This window comes from Scatophagus argus, chromosome 15 (genome assembly GCF_020382885.2).
Source record: "Scatophagus argus isolate fScaArg1 chromosome 15, fScaArg1.pri, whole genome shotgun sequence".
Taxonomy (NCBI): Eukaryota; Metazoa; Chordata; class Actinopteri; family Scatophagidae; genus Scatophagus; species Scatophagus argus.
The window spans coordinates 2330955-2347460 of NC_058507.1; the positions used below are offsets into that span (position 1 = coordinate 2330955).

The 16506-nt window shown below is 40.1% G+C and overlaps 1 protein-coding gene across 1 annotated transcript; it reads right to left on the reverse strand.

The window, feature by feature from the left end:
• Positions 1 to 784: 784 nt before the first annotated feature.
• LOC124072174 (neuroblast differentiation-associated protein AHNAK) lies at positions 785 to 14694 on the reverse strand. Its single transcript, XM_046413393.1, has 4 exons — positions 14592 to 14694; positions 14316 to 14469; positions 13881 to 14041; positions 785 to 13791 (listed from the first exon to the last, which is right to left on the reverse strand). The coding sequence occupies exons 1-4, from the start codon at positions 14631 to 14633 to the stop codon at positions 1903 to 1905; spliced, it is 12246 nt and encodes a 4081-aa protein (XP_046269349.1). The 5' UTR covers positions 14634 to 14694; the 3' UTR covers positions 785 to 1902.
• Positions 14695 to 16506: the final 1812 nt, after the last annotated feature.

Below are 16506 nucleotides of genomic sequence, written 5' to 3' on the forward strand. Positions count from 1 at the left end.
CTGTTGGAGCCCATATTAGCCCATTTTCTACTCAGATTTTTCCATCCAGCAACTTAGTGTTTTCTGTCCACATACTTTTTACCTTTTGTAGTTTGCCCACTCTAACTCATTTACTGTAAAGTTAGGAGTTAAGTTTTAATGTGTGTAGAAATGAACGGAAGCTTTACCCAGCTGCAGTTAAGCCTAACAACTCTAATGCATTTTGGTGTCAAATTATCAAATTGTCCTCGGCATTTATACCTGGTGATGAAACAAAAAGCCGCCAGTGGCTTATTTCCCCTACCAAGAATGGTCATTGAATCGATCATACTTGAGGTTGGAATTCACGAGGAGCACTTTAAGGCAGCAGCTAATCAGATGCGACGCGAGCAGCCGTTGATTATTTTAAATTAGCGAATATTGTTAGCCGTTAGCTCAGTTCTGTCAGTCCGTATCTTTTTGCACTTCCTACCGTAACGCCAAAACGTCTCTTTTGTAGGGTTAATTCAAATGACAGCATTTGTAAAGTTAGTGAAGGATTATAAAATGTTAACTGTCAAACAGCAACAAAGCCTGTAGCAAGGAAGTATGTTTGTTTTTCATCATTAAGCCAGCACAGGTGGGATTCATTCCGTGTCGTGGAGGTAATTCGCTTTTCTAACTGTTCATACTACACCGACGACACAGTGATTGTAAAAATGTATTTGTGAGCTGTGTCTCCCTCTAGTGTGCAAATCCAATGCCATCCTATGACAACGCCATAAAATAACCTTACGTCGAGCCACGTGTTTCTAATAATCTCATATTTTTAAAGAAATGTCCTCTCATTGTTACTTTTTTGTTATTAAGTCAGAACAACATACAGCCTTTCAGCATGATCAGTTCCTCCACTACTCACTCAGCCCACTGTGACCAAAGGTGTGTTAATTTCCTCATTTCGTAAGTCAAATGAAACCGAATAAGCGGGAAAAAAAACAGACAGGTTTGAAATCCACTGATTGGCATTACAGAAAATGACTCTCATCATTGGCTTCAGCCACACGTTTGAATATAATAATATTTATTTGTTGTTTATAACTTTGCAAACACGTTGAGTTAAAGCTTTAATAGAGCAGTAATCAAGTAAAACTCTTAATATCCTTAAAAGCTATTTACACAGCCTTTTAATATTCCCACTTTGTACAGTGATATTGAAAGAGATCATACTGTTGATTTATAATTGTACTGTAGCAAATTAGGTTCTAAGCAAAATATTAAAAATACATTTGTAGCAGTAATCTTGCTTTGTTTGAGCATAAGCGTTTTCATTTCTGCTTTGCATTGCTATTGTGTCTTTACGTTGTAGCTACAGCAGCAGGCATATTTTGGCGTAACATATGCACTATATGTTAGGTGTTTTCTTGCGTCAACTTTACAGTGAAATTACTGTAAACATTTTGGAATGTCAGTAACATTGATCAATTTTTGCAACAGTCTTCACATGAACTGTTTTTAAATCAAATGCACTGGTGATTATCATTGGACAACAAGGAGCACAAGTAAGTTGTATCAACGGCAAAGGTTTTGATAAGCAAAAGATATGGCTTACTTAATTCTGTACCATAATAAGGAAAGATATTTGGACCTGTCATAATTTGCAGTAAGGGCACTCTGTTACAAAGCTTATTAAGTGTGAAATGCATTAATCCATCTCTGTACAGGTCAGTAACATGCATAGGTTGAATTTAACGCCCCTCAACCCTGGCAAATCTTTTCTTGTGATTGGTAAATTAAACTTGCTTATGGTCATTTCCAGTTGCCGCCCTGTTTCCTATCTCACCCCTCTGTCAAATGACTTGTGGACAACGAAATTCAGAACCCACCAGCCCCTGTGTCTGGACAATCAGGGATTGTATCTTTGGACATCATTTAGATGAAGTCACTTCACTTTTCAGCTCCGTCAAAGAACTTCATTTTCTCAGAGTGCACAGAATCTCTCAGTCGTTGAATGGATGAAGCTGTCTCACCTGAGATGGGTTCAGAAGAATCAAACATACCAATTCGTGTAATTTGTTTAGTTATTACAAATGTTTCTTTGCTTTCACTTCTTTCACTTGATGTTTCCCTCACTAAATGCCTCTCAAAGATCGTTCTTTTGCTGCTTTGCAAGTCTTCAGTGGTCCGTGATGCAGCTTCGTTAGCTTCTGATGTTGGGGGAAGGCCTTCAGCTGATTGGATTTGGAAGGCGGTTAGAAGTTTGGCATGCTGTGCTTCTGGGGTGGCTTGTATATTTGATGTGATGAGGTGTATTTTTCCAGATTCCAGTTTGACTGTGTCTTCCGATGAAGATGAAACTCCTGGTGACAGAATGGTGATTTTCTCAGGTATGTTTGGCTCAACTGAGATCAACTCAGTCCTTGTAGAGGAGGTAATGATGCTACTGTGCATCTCCTCATGCTCTGTAGCAGCGTTAGGATCAGAGTATTTTACTGTTACCTTGGTTGGAGAAGGTAAGGACAGGCCAGCATGCTCACTTGTCATTGCAGAGCTAATGTCAGCAAAGGCGTCCGATGACTGAACAGAACCAGTGGAACTTACTTCTGCATCCACAGTTTCCCCAACTGGGCTCTTTTCCTCCTTATGCTCATCTTTTTCAGAAATCTTGGCAGGTTCTGATGGTGAAGAAAGTCCAAATTTGGGGAATTTAAACCAACCTGTCCTCTCAGGACTTTTGGTACTCTCTTGCTTGGTATGTGTTTCCTTTTCATTTGGCTCTAACTGCTTTATATTGGATTCATCTGTTTCAACTTTCTTTGAGGTTTCAAGATTTTCTTCCTCTTTGTTGGGTTTTGAAACATCAAATTCGACATCAATATTCTTGAGGATTTCACCAAATGATGTCAAAGTCATTTTTGGTGATTTACTTTCTCCTTTTAGCTCAGGTTCCATTTCCAGCTGATCTTCTTTGCATTCAGTCTCAACAGCAGTATATTCGTCTTCTGGTTTGGTTCTTGAGAAACTCAGTTTTGGCATTTTAAATGATGGTAGTTTGAATTTACTTGGAGAGCCAAGACCCATGCTGTCAGTCTTTGGCGTTTCAGTATCTGTTGGTGTTGCTTTGGTCTCATTGGTTTTAATATCAAGACTTGGACCTTTGATGATGACAGTCACATCCTCCTTAAGTTTAGATTTATCAGTTTCAGCTACTCTGTCTGAATCAGGTGTTTCTGCAGTGACATCATGGGTAGTGCCTCCGAATTTTGGCATTTTCATTGTTGGCATTTTGATTTTTAATGGTGATCCTCCAACATCCTTCGACTTGTCTTCACTCTCAGAAGCTTTCATTTCCACTCTAGCTGAAGATTTAACTTCCTTTTCAGGGAGTTTCACGTCTGCTTTAACTTCTGGCAGAGTGATGTCTACATCGTTAATGCCCAGTTTTGGCAGTTTAAACTTGCTTCCTTGTCCACCATGTTCAGCTTCAGGCTCAGGGGCTTTAACCACAATTTCAGCTTGTTTGACTTTCACTTCTACCTCTGGAAGGGAAACTTCAGCATGTGGAATCTCGGCACTGACTTCAAGTTCTTTAACACTTGACTTGGAAAAAGAAAATGTAGGTAGTGAAAATTTGGATTTTTTCAAGTTTGCATCAGGTTCTGCAGCAGATGGCTCTTCCATTGAAATAGCCCCTGAAGGTCCCTGAACTTCGGCATCAGTTAAAGAGACTTCTCCTTTGGCCTCTGGTGATGCAACATCAGCTTTGGACGTGTCAAGGTTTACATCAACATCAGGGGCTTTACTGCTCGTCCTTGAAAATGAGAATTTTGGAAATGTCCAGTTTGGTCGTTTCAACTTAGCTTCAGTCTCAACTGTAGGTGTATCTGATACTGAAAAATCACCTTCAGTACTGGGTAGTTTGACCTCAACTTTAGCGTCTGGTGTTGTGATGTCTACATTTTTCTTTGATAAGCTTAAATCAGTTTCAGGTCCTTTAATTTTAGGCACAGAAATGCCTAAATTTGGCATGTTAAATTTGCTTTCTGATCCTTCAAGTTCACTTCCTTTAATTTTCACGTCTACAGACTGACCTTTAGTGTCAATGCTGGGTGCTGTGACGTCCACTGTAGCTCCCCTTTTAGATACTTCAAGCTCTCCTCCCTCAGTTTTAATGTCTTTGGCCACATGAGGTACATCTACACTGGCCTTTGGAGTAGCTACTCCAAATTTGGGCAATGTGAATGTTGGCATTTTAAATTTTGATGGTGATCCTTCAACAGTACCTGTTTGAGCTGCAATCTCAGGAGCTTTAATTTCCACGTCAGCAGATGTTTTTTTTATCTTAACATCAGGAAGTTGAACTTCAGCTTTGGCTTCTGGAAGTGTGACATCTACATCTTTCTTTGATAAGCTCAAATCAATTTCAGGTCCTTTCACTTTGGGTATTGAGATGCCAAACTTTGGCATTTTAAACTTGCTTCCCTGCACATCTAATTTTGTATCACCTTCTGCTGGCTTAAGCTCCACCTCTGGTTGTTTGACTTGCACATTATCTTCTGGAAGAGAAACATCAGCATCTGGGAGACTGACATCAGCTACATGCTCTTTTGTGCTTTGCTTTGAAAATGAAAATTTTGGTAATGTGAACCTTGTCGTTTTCAACTTGGCATCACCTTCTGTCAGTGGTGCTTGTGATACTGAAATTGAACCTCCAGGCTCTTTAATTTCAACATCAGGAATTTTGATTTCAGCTTTTGCTTGTGGTAATTTTAAATGTTCACCATGCACTTTTATGTCTTTGTCCTCATCAGGTACTGCCACACTGACCTGTGGAGCAGCAGCTCCGAATTTTGGTAATTTAAATGTTGACATTTTAAATTTTGATGGTGATCCTTCAACATCACTTGTATGGACTTCAGTTCCAGGTGCTTTAATTTCCACTTTGGCAGAAGATTTTTCCAGTTCAACTTCAGGAAGTTGAACTGTAGCTTTGGCTTCTGGTAGTGTCACATCAACATCCTTCTTTGATAAACTTAAATCAATTTCAGGCCGTTTGACTTGAGGCGCCGAAAAACCGAAACTTGGCATTTTGAACTTGCTTCCTTTTCCTTCATGTTCAGTTTCTGTAGTGGTCATATGTATCGATGGGACTTCAATGTCAATGCTGGGTGCTGCAACGTCAACTGTGAGAGCATCTTTAGGAATTTTAATGTCACCTTCCCCAATTTTGACATCTTTGTCCAAATCGGGCATTTCTACACTGGCACTTGGTGCACCAACTCCAAATTTTGGTAATTTGAATGTTGGCATCTTAAATTTTGATGGTGATCCTTCTGTTTTCTTTGTTGCAACCTTAATCTCAGGGGCTTTAATTTCTATTTCAGCAGATGGTTCTTTCAGTTCAACATCAGGAAGTTTGACTTCAGCTTTGGCTTCTGGTAGTGTCACATCAACATCTTTCTTTGATAAACTTAAATCAATTTCAGGTCGTTTGACTTGAGGCGCCGAAAAACCGAGACTTGGCATTTTGAACTTGCTTCCTTTTCCTTCATGTTCAGGTTCTGTAGTGGTCATATGTATTGATGGGACTTCAATGTCAATGCTGGGTGCTGCAACATCAACTGTGAGAGCATCTTTAGGAATTTTAATGTCACCTTCCCCAATTTTGACATCTTTGTCCAAATCGGGCATTTCTACACTGGCACTTGGTGCACCAACTCCAAATTTTGGTAATTTGAATGTTGGCATCTTAAATTTTGATGGTGATCCTTCTGTTTTCTTTGTTGCAACCTTAATCTCAGGGGCTTTAATTTCTATTTCAGCAGATGGTTCTTCCAGTTCAACATCAGGGAGTTTGATTTCAGCTTTGGCTTCTGGTAGTGTCACATCAACATCTTTCTTTGATAAACTTAAATCAGTTTCAGGTCGTTTGAGTTGAGGCGCTGAAAAACCGAAACTTGGCATTTTGAACTTGCTTCCTTTTCCTTCATGTTCAGTTTCTGTAGTGGTCATATGTATCGATGGGACTTCAATGTCAATGCTGGGTGCTGCAACGTCAACTGTGAGAACCTCTTCGGGAATTTTAATGTCACCTCCATCAACTCTGACATCTTTGTCCAAATCGGGCATTTCTACACTGGCACTTGGTGCACCAACTCCAAATTTTGGTAATTTGAATGTTGGCATCTTAAATTTTGATGGTGATCCTTCTTTTTTCTTTGTTGCAACCTTAATCTCAGGGGCTTTAATTTCTATTTCAGCAGATGGTTCTTTCAGTTCAACATCAGGGAGTTTGACTTCAACTTTGGCTTCTGGTAGTGACACATCAGCATCTTTGTTTGATAAATTTAAATCAATTTCGGGCCGTTTGAGTTGAGGCGCTGAAAAACCGAGACTTGGCATTTTGAACTTGCTTGCTTTTCCTTTATGTTCAATTTCTGCATTTGTCATTTGTATTGATGGAACCTCAGTGTCAATGCTGGGTGCTGCAACGTCAACTGTGAGAGTCTCGTCAGGAATTTTAATGTTGGCTCCGTCGATTTTGACATCTTTATCCAAATCGGGCATTTCTACACTGGCACTTGGTGCACCAACTCCAAATTTTGGTAATTTGAATGTTGGCATCTTAAATTTTGATGGTGATCCTTCTGTTTTCTTTGTTGCAACCTTAATCTCAGGGGCTTTAATTTCTATTTCAGCAGATGGTTCTTTCAGTTCAACATCAGGAAGTTTGACTTCAGCTTTGGCTTCTGGTAGTGTCACATCAACATCTTTCTTTGATAAACTTAAATCAATTTCAGGCCGTTTGAGTTGAGGCGCTGAAAAACCGAGACTTGGCATTTTGAACTTGCTTCCTTTTCCTTCATGTTCAGTTTCTGTAGTGGTCATATGTATTGATGGGACTTCAATGTCAATGCTGGGTGCTGCAACGTCAACTGTGAGAACCTCTTCGGGAATTTTAATGTCACCTCCATCGACTCTGACATCTTTGTCCAAATCGGGCATTTCTACACTGGCACTTGGTGCACCAACTCCAAATTTTGGTAATTTGAATGTTGGCATCTTAAATTTTGATGGTGATCCTTCTTTTTTCTTTGTTGCAACCTTAATCTCAGGGGCTTTAATTTCTATTTCAGCGGATGGTTCTTTCAGTTCAACATCAGGGAGTTTGACTTCAGCTTTGGCTTCTGGTAGTGTCACATCAACATCTTTCTTTGATAAACTTAAATCAATTTCAGGCCGTTTGAGTTGAGGCGCTGAAAAACCGAGACTTGGCATTTTGAACTTGCTTCCTTTTCCTTCATGTTCAGTTTCTGTAGTGGTCATATGTATTGATGGGACTTCAATGTCAATGCTGGGTGCTGCAACGTCAACTGTGAGAACCTCTTCGGGAATTTTAATGTCACCTCCATCGACTCTGACATCTTTGTCCAAATCGGGCATTTCTACACTGGCACTTGGTGCACCAACTCCAAATTTTGGTAATTTGAATGTTGGCATCTTAAATTTTGATGGTGATCCTTCTGTTTTCTTTGTTGCAACCTTAATCTCAGGGGCTTTAATTTCTATTTCAGCAGATGGTTCTTTCAGTTCAACATCAGGAAGTTTGACTTCAGCTTTGGCTTCTGGTAGTGTCACATCAACATCTTTCTTTGATAAACTTAAATCAATTTCAGGCCGTTTGAGTTGAGGCGCTGAAAAACCGAGACTTGGCATTTTGAACTTGCTTCCTTTTCCTTCATGTTCAGTTTCTGTAGTGGTCATATGTATTGATGGGACTTCAATGTCAATGCTGGGTGCTGCAACGTCAACTGTGAGAACCTCTTTGGGAATTTTAATGTCACCTCCATCGACTCTGACATCTTTGTCCAAATCGGGCATTTCTACACTGGCACTTGGTGCACCAACTCCAAATTTTGGTAATTTGAATGTTGGCATCTTAAATTTTGATGGTGATCCTTCTTTTTTCTTTGTTGCAACCTTAATCTCAGGGGCTTTAATTTCTATTTCAGCAGATGGTTCTTCCAGTTCAACATCAGGAAGTTTGACTTCAGCTTTGGCTTCTGGTAGTGTCACATCAACATCTTTCTTTGATAAACTTAAATCAATTTCAGGCCGTTTGAGTTGAGGCGCTGAAAATCCAAGACTTGGCATTTTGAACTTGCTTCCTTTTCCTCCATGTTCAGTTTCTGTAGTGGTCATATGTATTGATGGGACTTCAATGTCAATGCTGGGTGCTGCAACGTCAACTGTGAGAACCTCTTCGGGAATTTTAATGTCACCTCCATCGACTCTGGCATCTTTGTCCAAATCGGGCATTTCTACACTGGCACTTGGTGCACCAACTCCAAATTTTGGTAATTTGAATGTTGGCATCTTAAATTTTGATGGTGATTCTTCTGTCTTCTTTGTTGCAACCTTAATCTCAGGGGCTTTAATTTCTATTTCAGCAGATGGTTCTTTCAGTTCAACATCAGGGAGTTTGACTTCAGCTTTGGCTTCTGGTAGTGTCACATCAACATCTTTCTTTGATAAACTTAAATCAATTTCAGGCCCTGGCATTTTAAACTTGCTTCCTTGTCCATCAACTTCTGCTTCACACTCGACTGGTTTCATATCCATGTTCCCTCCTTTAATTTCCAGCGTTCCCTCTGGAATTGCAGTATTTACATCTGGAAGACTGACATCAATGTCTGGGGCCTTAATACTTGGTTTTGAGAAAGAAAATTTCGGCAGGGAAAACCTTGGCTTTTTCATTTTTGCATCTACCTCAACACCTGAGTGTTGGTCTATCACAATACCACCAGAACATTCTTTGATTTCAACCTCTTGCAGATGGACCTCTGTTTTAACTTCTGGTACGTCAACATTTGCGTGTGGCACAGATATGTGCATGTGAGTTCCATCAACTTTGATATCTTTGTCTATTTCAGGTACTGTTGCACTGACATTTGGAGTTGCAACTCCAAATTTGGGAAATTTGATTGCTGGCATTTTAAATTTTGATGGTGATTCTTTCTGACTGTGTGACGGAGTTCCAATCTCAGCAGCCTTAATTTCCATTTTAGCAGAAGGTTCTTCTAGTTTGACATCGGGGAGACTGACATCTACCTGGGCTTGTGGTAGTGTGATGTTTACATCTCTCTTTGATAAGCTGAAATCAATTTCCGGTCCTTTTACTTTTGGCACAGGCATTCCAAACTTTGGCATTTTGAACTTGCTTCCTTGTCCATCGAGTTCACCTTCGGACTGCAAGGATTTTTCCAGTCCAACTTTGTTAAGCTCCATTGTGGCCTCTGGAAGTGAAACATCTACTTTTTTAATGCTAACATCAATTTCAGGGACTTCTGGGAGTCTAACCTCAGCCTTAGCCTCTGGTAATTTAACACTTACATCTTTCTTCTGTAAGCTTACATCAGTTTCAGCCCCTTGTGCTTTTGGCAATGATATTCCAAACTTTGGCAGTTTAAATTTGCTCCCTTGCCCATCAGTTTCAACTTCACACTCTGGTAGTTTAATATCCATAGCAAGAGCAGGAGTTTCTGGAAGTTTGACTTCAGCTTTAGCCTCTGGTAGTGACAAGATTAAATCAGTTTCATGCCCTCTTACTTTTGGCATTGTAATTCCAATCTTTGGCATCTTGACTTTGCCTTCTTGTCCTTCAAGTTCAGTATCAGTATGCAAAGGTTTGATTTCCACTGCAGTTTCTTTAACTTCCACCTCTGGAATCAAAGCTTCTTTAACCGAAGGTTCATTTAATTCAACGTCAGGGAGGTTGACATCGGCTTTGGCTTCTGATAGTGTGACACCTACATCTTTCTTTGAGAAGCCTAGATGAAACTCAGGTCCTTTTACTTTTGGCATTGCCATTCCAAACTTTGCCATTTTAAACTTACTTTTTTGTCGTTCAGCTTCAGTTTGCAAAGGTTTAATTTCCAGATCAGGTTTTTCAACTTCAGCCTTTGCCTCTGGAATCAAAACTTCTACTTTTCCAAGACTAACATCCATTTTAGAGGCATCTGGGAGGTTGACATCCACTTTTGTTTGTGGTAATGTCACATCTACATCTTTCTTTGATAATCTCAAGTCAAATTCTGGCCCTTTCACTTTTGCCATTTTGATTCCAAACTTTGGCATTTTGAACCTTTCTCCCTGTCCATCAAGTTCACCTTCAAACTGCAAGGATTGCATTTCCAATTCAGGGTTTTTAACCTCCATCTTAACCTCTGGAATTGAAACATCTCCTTTTTCATGATTGACCTCTTTTGTCTCTGGTAATCTCTGGACATCTACATCTTTTTTCGACAAGTTTAGATCAAATTCAGGCCCTTTTAATTTTGGCATTTTGATTCCAAACTTTGGTATTTTAAACTTCCCACCATGACCATCCATTTCTTCTTCACACTCTGGTGGTTTCATCTCCACATCAATGTCAGGGACTTCTGGAAGTTCGACTTGAGCTTTAGCATCTGGAATTTCCATGCTAGTCTCTGTAATTGAAGTATCAACTTTTGGAAGTGTGACATCAGCTTTAGCTTCTGGTAATGTGACATCTACGTCTTTCTTTGATAGACTTAAATCAACTTTAGGTCCTTTTACCTTCGGCATTGAGAAACCAAGATGTGGCATTTTGAACTTGTTTCCTCTCCCATCCTGTTCAGCCCCCCTGGTTTTCACATCTATTGAGGGACTCTCCAAGTCAATGTTGGGAACTTCAATGTTAACTGCAGGTCCTACTTCAGGAATATGAATGTCACTTCCATCTATTTTGACATCTTTGTCCATATCAGGTACTTTTGGTACATTTGGAGTACCAACACCAAATTTTGGTAGTTTGAATGTTGGCATCTTAAATTTTGATGGTGATCCTTCAGCATCTTTTTGGTGAACTGCAATCTCTGGAGCTTTGACCTCTACTTTGATTCTAGGTTCTGCATGTTCAACATCAGTAAGTTTGACCTCTGCTTTAGTTTCAGGCAGTGTGACACCTACATCTTTCTTTGATGAGCTTAAATCAATTTCAGGTCCTTTCACTTTTGGCAAAGATATTCCAAATTTTGGCATTTTAAACTTGCTTCCTTTTCCTTCAAGTTCAGTTGCTGTTGTTTTCACATCTAGGGATGAACCCTCTGTGTTGATGTTGAGTGTTTCTGCATCCTTCTCTACACCTTCAAATTCAGGAGCTTTAATTTCCACTTTAGCAGAGGCTTCTTTTAGTTCAGCATCAGAGAGTTTGACATCCGCTTTGACTTCTGGTAGTGTCACATGAGCGTCTTTCTTAGATAAGCTGAAATCAATTTCAGGCCCTTTCACTTTTGGCATCGTGATTCCCAATTTTGGAAGTTTAAACCTGCCTCCTCGTTCATCAAGTTCACCTTCAGTTGACAGAGGTTTGATTCCCAATTCGGGTTTTTCAACTTCCATCATTGGCTCTGGAATAGAAACACCTACGTTTCCAAGAGTTACATCAACTTCAGGAACTTCTGGGAATTTGAACTCAGCTTTAGCTTCTGGTAGTGTGACATCCACATCTTTTTTGGACAGGCTTGAATCAATTTTAGATCCTTTCACCTTTGGCATGGATATGTCGAGATTTGGTATTTTAAACTTACTACTCTTTCCATGTCTTTCGAGTGTTTTTATCTCTCCCCCATCAATGTTTATAGCCTTGTGTGCATCAGGCAGATTTACACTAATGTCAGCAGTATTTGTTCCAGATTTGGGCAGGTTGATTGTGTGTGCTTCAGCATTAACATCTTGTACTTCACTTCTGATCTCTAGTCCGAAAATGTCAGCATGCGCCTTTGTGGCATCTAGATTAACACCAAAACCTGTAAACTGAGTGTCACTATCCTTTTTCGCTGGTGGGCCACCAACTGAATCAATGTATTCAATGCCATCAATTTCTGACATTTTGACATCAGACACGACTCCCTCATACTGCCCAATGCAGATTGCCCCTTCTTCCTTTATGGAATCACCTTTTTTCTTTGCTAGATTTTGTTTTGGCAAGTGAATTCCAATGTCAGGGATTTTTATGTCTGGTTTTGTAATCCCAAAGCCAGCTGTTGTTACCTTTCTTGATTTTTTATCTGATTCTTTTGGGCTGAGTGTAGTTGCAGATTTATATTCATATTTGATGCCGTCTGTGCCTGAATCTTGTGCCTGTTGAGCTGCTACTGCTTGTGTACTCTCTTTGCCAGGTATTGTAATATCTTCTCGTTTCATCTCTTTTTCACTTTGTTTTGCCTTGGTTTGGTATTTCTTTTCAGGTTTTGTAAAACCTACCTTTGTCTCAATTAAAAGTTCCTCTGAGGTTAAATCAGCAGGTGTGATCTTTGGTAGTTTGATTGTAGTCTTGGAGATTTCTGGAGAGGCAGTTATGTCAAACTTAGTGAAGTGTGTCTCATGTTTTGCTTTGGTATCTACAACTTTAGTGGGTGTCTTCACTGATATTCTCTGTGCATTTGCATCTATCACAGTAATTTCTTCAGGAATAGGCACTCCTGACGTGTCAACCTTAGGCAGCTTATATCCAGGCAGTTTTGAAACTGCCTCTTTCACGCTGTCAACATCAATTGACAGTTGTACAGTTTCAGCTTGAAGTTCTTCATAATGTCCCATAAAACCAGCTTTAGGCTCTTTAAGACCTTTGGCAGTTATTCTCTTAGACATATCCTCCATACCTGGAATTTCGATTTCCTCACGTTTGGGAAGACATGTTCTGGATGACAGTTGCTCATAAGGATCTTCTTTCATTTCTGTACCCTCAGTTGTAAGTTGTTTGATTCTAGTTGTGCGTTCTTCAACATTTACATTCATTTTTTGTATAGTTTCCTCAGTGGGAATGTCACTCAGGCCAATTTTAGGCAGTTTGAACGCTGGGCCTGTCCTCGATTCTTGTTTTTGTTTAATGTCCTTGCATTTCTTCCTTTTTTCCTCATCCTTCTGGGGAGATTTGCGTATAAATGCAATATCAGAGATGTCAAGTTCCACCTTTGGTACACTAATTTCCTTCTGTGTTGTCCCTGATTTGGTTAGTTGATCTTCCTGTAGTTTTGTGTGTGACTGAGAACTTGGGATGACATCTGATTTTTCATTTTCAGGTTGATCTGGTATTTCAATACTTGCCCCCAGAGTTTTCAACCTTTTTGGCGAAGATTTTGCTTTTGTATCTTTCTTGTGTGATTTATCCTTCCCCAAAATTTTCATTTTTAATTCAGAGCGTTCTTTCTTCTTTTTCTTGCCATCAGGGGACTTCACACCAGAAGAGCTTTCTTTATCTGCCAGAGCCACAGTTAGATCTGCAGTTTTCAAAGTGCTGTCTAAAGTGATGAGTTCTGCCTTGTGTTGAACAGTCTGAGGTCCCGTTAGTTTTTGATCGATTTGCTCAAAGTTCTCCACTACTTTTGGACCCACTGTCACGTAGACTTCAGGCGTTTCTCCTGAGGGTCTTTCACTGCGTTCGGGGGAAAGCATGTGTGGTGCTTCATGTGTCTGGAGCATTTTGCCACTGATCTGCCCAGTTGTTGTGTCTGTGTCCTGGTCTTCAGATGAACTTATGCGGCCTCTCCTTGCAAAATTAGAAAGCTTTATTTTGTGCCTCTTCTTGCCTTTGAGAGCATCCTGAGATTTTATAGGCGACTCAGTGTCACTTGTGGTGGGACTAAGCTCAAGCTTTCTCTGCTCATCGGCCTCTGAGGAACTGTGAGACCTTGTAAAGCGTGACTTCCGTCCTTTTCCAAAGGAGGGAAACTTAGGCCATGAAATTCGTGCATCACCATGTCTTTTGGTTTTTCCTGCCTCCCTCATCTCTGGAGCGTGGAGCTCTTCCTCCTGTTCAGAAACAGAAAAATGAATTGTCAGTTCTAGCCATACGACTATCTATCACAAACAGTCTGAGCAGACAATTTTAAAATAGTTACAGGGATGACGTCAGATTCGATGGCTGGTTCAGACTCTGTGATGTCTGGTTTGCGTTTCAAGCAAAGCTTCACTTTGTAAGCCTGAGCGTGTTCCAAAATCTGAATGGCATCCTCGTATGACATGTTGTCAAAATACACAGTGGCGCTCAGAATCTGATCACCTGGTAAACAAGAGCAAAATATTTTTAGAGCTCTGAGACAAAAAAGTTTTCAGTCTATGAAACTGTTATATATAACTGAATTACAATAAAAATGAAAACAATACAGAATGATTAGTTAATAGACTTTGTAACTTGCTCTTAAAGTTTCTTTAGTTAAGGTAATGACATTTGCATGGACAAAAGTACTTGTACAATATACAACAAGGTGTAAAATTAGCAGTTCTCACTGATATTGAAGAGAAAATGTCACTATTTTCTAAAACTGCAAGTTTACCTTCTTTCAGTTGCAGATTTTTTGAGGCAGGTGACTCTGGCACCACTTCCTTAATGAAGATCCCTTCTTTCCCCCCTCCACCATAAACAAGACCCTCTGCACATCCATCTTTGGCTGTTTTCACTATCACCCCAGACTCAGGGCTGTGAACTTCCTGCCGACATATCAAAATAGAAAGGATAAAATCATTTTACCTTCAGCTGTGCTATTCTCTGCTGCAGCACAGCCTGAAGGGACACACAGATACACTGCAGAGAGAAGGTGGGAGTGTCTCACCTTCAGTTTACTCATCTTTGGAGTTGAGCGCTTTTCAAACATGGACCCAAGCCCAGACTTTTTAGTTTTCTTTCCACTCCCACTTTTGTGATGTGGGTCGTGCTCTGCTTCGCACTAAAAGAAAATAAAAAATAAGTATCCTTGAATTCTTGCTGAACAAAAATTATTATTGTTGCAAAGCCAAACACAGCACAGACTGACTGACTGCATTTAATGGCATATCACTGTTCACACCACCATGTAGTTTAGGAATGTTCAGGATTCACACACACACACTTTAAGCATGATGTATGATATACGTATCCCCAGTGGGTAAGGCCTGTAAGAAAGTAAATAACAGAACATCAAATAAAACACAGTTTAGGTATTCAAGAGCACATTATTATTGTATACAGTAATTTCTAGTGTTTTTTTTATGTGACTCCAATAATTGCTACTGCTGCAAATACAAATCTGGCATCTGGCATCTTGGCATCTGAATAGGATGCCTGCTGAGTGCCTTCCTTTAGAGGTTTTCCATCCATGCCGAACTGGTAAGGAGAACTCATTGTAGACACAGAGCTCATCGGGAGATTATACATCTCATCTGGGCTGGGAACAGTGCAGAATCCCCTAAGAAGAGCTGCAAAACTTTGCTATAGAGAGGGACATCAGGAGTACCCTGCCTAGCCTGTTGCTGCTGCGACCTGACCCCGTATAAGCAGGAGAAAATGGATGATGAAAATCTCGAGTGTCTTAGTAGAATTTGTGTATGAAAGTTTCATGTGGAGCAGACACTGAAGCGGACCAGTTATAATCTTCTTCAGTGTCACTACTGTTTGTTGCAGGCATTAAAGATGCTCACATGCATAGCTCCATGTCAGCATAAATGAGCCAGATACACAAGCTTGCTTCTTTTGGTCACAAGATTATTTTTCTTAGTTCATTTGCTAACTTTCTGATTTGCCTGAACCTGGCTTCTCCCTGGTTTGTTGTGTCAGTGTAACACTTTGATGTGTTGGCGCTCTGTACCTCTACGTCACTGTCGGTGTATTTTTCAGTTTCAGGATACTCCTCGACGGGGGACGATCCTTGAGGCCGTGGTCTCTCTCCCCCTGTGAACTGAGACGGCTCGTCACATACCTGTGCCGAGATAAGGTCAGTCAGCACAAGAACCGTCTATTCCTCAAACAAATGTCGTTGTCATATCAAAGAGATATCGTGTGATTTGAGTCAGACATTTTTTCTCTCCGCTTCTCCTAAACAATTTTATCTGCAGAATGAACCACAATCAAGTTCTTTATGTGGAGAAAACTGGATCACAAATAGTGTGATGGCACCTTGTTATGCCAGAGGCAGCACTGATCGCTTGTTTGACTGTTTGACATCTAATAACTGTCACATCTGTAGTGTGCTTTGTGGGATGGCAGCATTGGCATTCTGTCAGGCAAAAATATCTCAACAATAATTTGATTTATTCACATAAAATTTGGAACAAACATTAATGGTCCCCTCAGAATTAATTAATTTAATTAATTTGCTAATCCTTTTTGACATGTACTCAACTGAAAAAGAAAGACCTCATCAGCTTCATTGATTTTGTAAATATCTTCTTCTGAGCTTGATGCCAGCAGCACAAACCACTTGGGACAGGTGCTACAAAAGACAGGGAAAGTTGTGCACCATTCAAAAAACCTGTCTGGAACGTCCCACAGGTATACGGGTTCATTGATAACAGGTGGTAGTATCATGATTGGGGATGAAAGGGAAGTTCCCTCACCAGCAAAGATGGGATGAGAGTCAAATAGTTTTGATCCGGACATCTTTAGTATGTGCATAATTAAATGCTCTCATTTTTAACATACAGTTTTTCTGTTTATTGAAACCAAGCCAGAGATCTGAGAGACTGCCGAGAATAAGATATCAAACAGAACCA

Excerpts from the sequence above, each read along its gene's own strand:
- LOC124072174 (XM_046413393.1), bottom strand. The coding sequence starts at position 14,633 with ATGTTTGAAAAGCGCTCAACTCCAAAGATGAGTAAACTGAAG. Across the intron at positions 14,470-14,591 it reads CAAAGATGAGTAAACTGAAG|GAAGTTCACAGCCCTGAGTC; the intron begins GTGAGACACTCC and ends ATATGTCGGCAG. Across the intron at positions 13,792-13,880 it reads TCGAATCTGACGTCATCCCT|GAGGAAGAGCTCCACGCTCC; the intron begins GTAACTATTTTA and ends GTTTCTGAACAG.